Source organism: Dendrobium catenatum, unplaced genomic scaffold (genome assembly GCF_001605985.2).
Source record: "Dendrobium catenatum unplaced genomic scaffold, ASM160598v2 original_scaffold_193250, whole genome shotgun sequence".
In the NCBI taxonomy this organism is placed as follows: domain Eukaryota; kingdom Viridiplantae; phylum Streptophyta; class Magnoliopsida; order Asparagales; family Orchidaceae; genus Dendrobium; species Dendrobium catenatum.
This window is the reverse complement of record NW_021511668.1, coordinates 152725-159112: the sequence shown is the minus strand read 5'-3', so window position 1 is coordinate 159112 and position 6388 is coordinate 152725. Positions and strand designations below refer to the sequence as shown.

Below are 6388 nucleotides of genomic sequence, written 5' to 3'. Positions count from 1 at the left end.
CGCGAGACGCACTCGACAAGTCGTCACGCGTGGGCCTGCCGTCTGTGGCAGTGGCTCGATGCACGCGGGCAGATCGGGCAGCCGGGTCATTCTGGGTCATTTTCGGGTTCCCGGGTCAACCCGAACTCGACCCGTTTTTTGAAACAAGTCGAAAATCTCAACCCGAACCCGACCCGGTTTGGGTTCGGGTCAATCCAAACCCGAAATTTTTGGGTCGGGTTTCGGGTTGGATTAAATATAGACACCCCTACAAGCATGCTTGTCTTATTCATTATTCATTAATACGCATAAATATAAAACCCAGACTACTAATCTCTCATATAACCTCCATAATTTTCCCCGTTTCCCTCACGTTATTCTGCTCTCCGCCTGAAACCCCCATTGTCCCATTAAGTGCAATGGCGACGACAACTTCATCCGATCCATAGCCATTCGTCTCAGTAGACCAAACGCTTGGGCCGTATGCAGCAACAATACCGCCCCTTTGTAGTATGAGGATATACTTTCCTTCACTTCTGATAGCTTCGGTCTCCCATATGATCTCATTTTCATTGTTATGGATAATGAGATTGCCGTCTCTCTCAAAGGTGAGGTAGAAGCCAGAACCTCACGAGACCGAAAAAGCCCTTAGAAAATCCGCCGGAAATTTTCATGGTAAAGAAACCGTCAAAAAATTTCAAATTGGAAAAGTTATCTCATTGTTTTCCGTCGAAAAACCGCCTAAAAGCTATCAAAAATGGGTGATTTTCCTGTAGTGTCGATTGTTGGTATGCCCGAAGACCATATCAGATTGGTAAGTTGGTAGAGGACGAGGTTGCAATCATTTTGCATAATAAACTTGTAGACCATCTTTGTGAGGTAACGGTCTGTGTCGAGGCGCTCACCGCTGAGCAAGTAGTTGGAGTACTGGCCTGAGCCAGGGGTGGTGAAAAGGAGTGAGAGGGAAGTAGTGCAAAGGAGAAGGACCTTGATCATGGAGAAGATTAGAAGAAAGACATGATTAATATTAGAACACAAAACACAAATAAAGATGTATTTACTTGCTATATCCAGGTGGCATGTTTTCATTAGCTGAAACATCCCATCTTACTCTATTTATACTAGGCTAGCTGCTGTACAAAGAACATAATACAATTCCTTATTTCTTTAGTTTTCACTTCTTCTCTGTTCTGTTCGTTCTTCATGGTATCAAGAGCTGATTGAGAGGAAATCTTGATCAATGGCGGACTCGGCTAGTTCGCGCCTAAGCGAAAGCACCGAACCAGCGTCTCAAGAAGATTCTGCCGTTTCCCCCAAGCTGAAGTTCATCGTCTCCGGCCAACATCAAAAATCTCGTTCCAATTCAGCTAAACCTAGAAAACTACTCGGTTTGGAAATCTCAAATCCTGAAAATCTTTCGTTCTAACGCTTTTGATAAGTATATTAATGATCATAAATTTTTTATATTATAAATTTATATATTATATTAAGTATTATTCTTATAAATATATTATTCTTAAATGATATTTATATGTATAAAATTTTATTATATATTTTAAAATTTTATAAATATTATTAAATGCTCATATACATATATTATATGATTTTTATTTTATTAATTTTTAATAATATTATTATTTATTACGATCCAATTCGACCCCGGTTCGACCGTAGAACCGTGAACCTCTCTCTCTCTCTTCTGCGTTCTGTTGTCCGTCCGAGTTTTCACAACGCTTGGTATTAAACTTCAGGATAGTTTTATTTTATTTGCTAGCGTATATGGATATGGATACATAGGATAGCCATCTCTTGTTTTGAGTGTAGCCTATTTTGAGTACATTTATCTATAAAATATGAGCATTTACTTGTAATGAGATTAGCTTTTGGAGATATGAATAATAGTTGAATAATTTTACTCATGTTTTGGGTTTCTAATATCCGAAGGATTTCAGGTTATGATCCCTCTCCAAGGATTCTTGGTCGGTCACGGATTCTTCGACGTGAATTCGTCGAGCCCTTCCGATCCGCGTCAGAAAAAAATTGTTTTAAGAAGTAATAAAAAAAGCCATCCCAAATAAAATTTAGTATGTGATAGCTTTAAAAAAGTTATTATCATATTGGCTTAAAAAAATTATTTTGGCTATAATATCTTCACAAGTGTCTTTACAAAAGCTATAATCACCCAATCTGACCCAAAGTAGAGAAAAATTATAGAAAATGTCATTTTTGTACTCAAGAAAAACTTTTTGTAAGAAAACAGATAATTAAATTCACTTTTTTTATATATATAAAAGGCAAATATTAATCTCCCTTCTGTAAATTGTTGAAAGGAGTACATAGCAATACAATTATTAGCGCGATAAAGGTCGGCCATTTTTATTTTTTTTTTAAAGTAGGCCATGTCTTGGATTCTAAATGAGGAATTGTTGGATGTATATACATGGGAGCAGGCTATGTGATCATTCGCGATGAATTGGAATCAACCCATTATTACAATCATCGAAAGGGACGTCATTTTAGTTTATTTTATACAGGCTCCTTTATTGCTTTTTAAAAAGAAGAAAAAAAGATGTTTAAGAAAATTGTCTAAATAAATCATCTATTAATTTACAGAAACTATAATTGAAGGCTATCTAAACTCTTATGCTTCGTTTGGGACGATTTTTTACTGCTCTTAAATAATTTTTTATATAAATTAAAATTTTGTGCACTAAAAGTTATATAAAAGCATTAAGAAAATTATCCTAAACAAAGGCTTAGACTTTATTGAAAAAGTTTTGGGCTACTCTATTTTTTATGATTTAAAAAAAATTATTAGAAAGTTGGTAAAAAGAAGTGAATAATTTTTTCCCATCTTAAAAATAAAATTAGACCGTGTTCATCTTCTTCAAAATATGAAATACCACCTTATTATTAGTTATTACTAATATATAATATAATGAATTATTTTAATTTTAAATTAAGTGTGGCATAATTTTTGTTAAGACGGTATTCTTTATATTATATATATATATATGCTGACTCAAATTTGATCGAGACATTTTGACCCAAACTTTTCATTGATTACTTATGTTATTATGGTTTTATTTGGGATATTTTTTATCATTTTTTTAAATAGATTTTAGTAAAAAGTTTATTGAATTAAAAATTTTTGTATATAAAAAATGCTTTGAAAAATAAAAAAAAATGATTTCCTATATATACATTTTTCGGAATCGGTCTAATTAAAATTATCAACTTGTTTTTATTAACATTTTTCTTTTGCTAACTTTCTTGAAATAAAAAATATATTTTTTAATCGAAATATTCTAATTAAATTTTAAACATGATGAATTTTTAAGTCATTGGATTTGCACTTATCTTAAAGCGAATTCAAAGATTTCAAAATTCATTCTAATAAAATTTTGATTAGAGTATTTTGAGATATTTTGTGCAACTTTTTATTGTTTTGTTTTTAAAACATCCACCACAAATTGTTTTTTTTTTATTGTTTTTGGAAATAGTTATTTTTGGGAACCAGATCTACTTTGACTTCATTTGAGATAGCTTTTATACTATTTTGTATAAAAAGTAATATTTATAGCTATTGTAGAAATTAGCTTTTCCGAACAAATATTTTTAAAAAAATATTGAAAAAATATTGTATTATTGAGATTTGAAAAGAGAATGAAAAATAAAGCTATTTCAAATGAACCCTATGATGTCTGTTTGGGGAACTTTTATTCTATCCAGTGAACGTACGCAGAGGAAGGTTTGGTTTTAGGCAAAAAAGTGCCTGTACCGAGTTTTTGAAAAAACTCGGTACTCTGAAAAAAAAACTCGGTACAGGAACTTTTTGCCTAAAACCGAACTTTCCTCTGCGTACGTTCATTGGATATAATAAAAGTTCCTGTTTGGGACCACTGTAACTTTATAACCACTTTTATAAAATAGTGTGCAACTTTATAAGTTATAACCACACTACTCTCCTTGGCCAGTTGGCCTATTGGTTGAGAGCTTAGGCTTCCAACTAAGAGGTCCAAGGTTCGAGTCCATGCGTATGCGTTGAGTGTGTGAGTTTGCCTTAAATGGCCTAAATGTCCCAAAAAACTTTATAAGTTATAACCAACTCTATAAAAAAAGTAGTTATAAAGTTGCTATGAAAAAGGGTTTTTTTAAAGCTATTGTAGAAAATAACTTTCTCATACAAAAAGTTATTAAAAATAGTGAAGAATACTAATCAAATAAAAATTATGGCTACAATATGAAAATCAAAACAATAAAAAAGTTATCCCAATTGAAGCTATACTGTGGTAGCTATGAGAAATTTGTTTCATGATTTTCCTAGAAGAAAATATTTATAGTACTCCTTGTAACTTTTACAAAAATTATTTTTCGGAAGAAACCATAAATAGGTTCCGTTCCCTGTAGAAAAAAAATTTTGTTTAAAAATTAGTTATTTTAATTTCACTTACTTTATGAATAAAACTAAAATTATTATAATTGGTCGATCCAGCGATTTTTGTTTAGTATTAATAAACCTTTAAAATTAGTGTAAGTTTCAAACTACAAAGAAGATTAAGGCTTCTCTTGGGACATTAGTAGATTAATTAAATAAGTTAAAAAAAAAAATTTAGTACAAAATTTTTTTTAATTAAAAATATTTATACTAGATATTTTTTTTAGAAAATAATACAAAAACTGTCCCAAATAAAACCTGAAGTTACAATTTGTACAGCTTTTTTATTACTCATTAAAATAAAATTTTGTACTAAAATTTTACTTTTAAAAGCAATAAAAAAAATTCTAAATGAAGCCCAAATTTAATAAGTTTATCAATTTTTTTACTTCACAGAAATTAGAGGGAAAAAAAAGACAAAAAACCTCTACAAAAGCTCCACTGCAGCACACAACTCTCCTTGGCCTATTGGTTGAGAGCTTAGGCTTCCAACTAAGAGATTCAGGGTTCGAGTCTATGTGTATGCCTCCACTGCAGCACACAACTCTCCTTGGCCTATTGGTTGAGAGCTTAGGCTTCCAACTAAGAGATTCAGGGTTCGAGTCTATGTGCATGCATAGTGTGTGTGAGTTTGCCTTAAATGGCCTAAATGTCCCAAAAAAATAAAAGCTCCACTGCAAGCTTTCTAGCCAGCCAACGACAAAAGACATTCACTCTCTTCAAAATCTGCCATTTTATTTCAACGATAAGAACACACTCACAGTCACAGAGAAAGAAAATTAAAAGCGTGCTTGAGATAATAAGCAGATTCCTCCAGCATTATAAAACCATTACGCATAGACATAAAACCATGGCTACTCATCACCATGGACCTGCACTATCTTTCCCATTTCCTTCACCTTATTCTGCTCCGCCCCGGAAGCCCCAACCGTCCCATTACGTGCATCGGCGACGACAACGACGGCAGAGCCAGAATAACTAGTCCCAGTAGCCCAAATGGGTTTGCCATATATGACAACATTGCCGTCCTTCTGTAATATGAGGTTATAGTATCCGTTTTCTCCACCAGTGTTGCTCGCCCATATGGCCCTGTTTCCATAGTCATAGACAACGAGGTTGCCGTCGCTCTGCATGGCAAGGTAGCAGCCGGAAGCTTGGCCGCCGGTGTTTGAAGCCCATCTCGGTGTCCCGTACATGTAGAGGACGAGGTTGCAATCGTTTTGGATAATGAACTGGTAACTGCCCTGTATGAGGGATTGGCCTGCGTTGAGGCGCTCACCGGAGAGCAAGTGGTTGTAGCTCTGGCCTGAGGCAGGGGTGGCGAGAAGGAGTACTGAGAGGGATGCGGCGCAGAGAAGAAGGATCTTGATCATGGAGAAGAAAGCCATGGTTGGTTAAGTAGAGAGTTTACTTGCTTGGTTTTAATGGGTGGGGGTTGGTTTTCTATTTATAGTGGAGAGCAATGATACCAGCAAGGAATTTTAGAAATATGTACATGACTTTAATGTGTTGTTACGCCTTCAATCAAGATGATTGAACGGATGCTTTTTTCTTTTTTTTTTTTTGACATTTATGTCAATTAAAGTAAATTCACACACCCATGGCATATGTAAGACTCGAATCCACGATCTCTTAGTTGGTATCTTAAGCTCCTAACCAAAAGGCCAAAGTACTATCCACTATTCAACAATATTTATGCTCTACTTGTTAAAAAAATTTGTGATATTTAATATCCTCAAGAAAAAAAAATTCAGTTTTTTTTTTCCAAATTTTTGCTATTATTCAAATATATATATATATATATATATATTGTATAATATATATATGATATATATATATATATATATATACTACTATATATATATATATGAGTACATTACTTTTTATTTCCAACAATGGATCAGAAATGAGAAGTTATATTAATAATGTCGTGAATATAACATATATTTAAGGTAGACATCAGGCTAATTG

General features: G+C 33.3%; 2 protein-coding genes across 2 annotated transcripts; both read right to left on the bottom strand.

The window, feature by feature from the left end:
* Positions 1-316: 316 nt before the first annotated feature.
* LOC110113708 (mannose-specific lectin-like) lies at positions 317-975 on the bottom strand. The gene is made up of 2 exons (XM_020846388.1): positions 774-975; positions 317-606 (listed from the first exon to the last, which is right to left on the bottom strand). The coding sequence occupies exons 1-2, from the start codon at positions 973-975 to the stop codon at positions 317-319; spliced, it is 492 nt and encodes a 163-aa protein (XP_020702047.1).
* A 4156-nt stretch (positions 976-5131) lies between these two features.
* Positions 5132-5851, bottom strand: LOC110113710 (mannose-specific lectin). Its single transcript, XM_020846390.2, has one exon. The coding sequence runs from the start codon at positions 5803-5805 to the stop codon at positions 5272-5274; it is 534 nt and encodes a 177-aa protein (XP_020702049.1). The 5' UTR covers positions 5806-5851; the 3' UTR covers positions 5132-5271.
* Between the last annotated feature and the right edge of the window lie 537 nt (positions 5852-6388).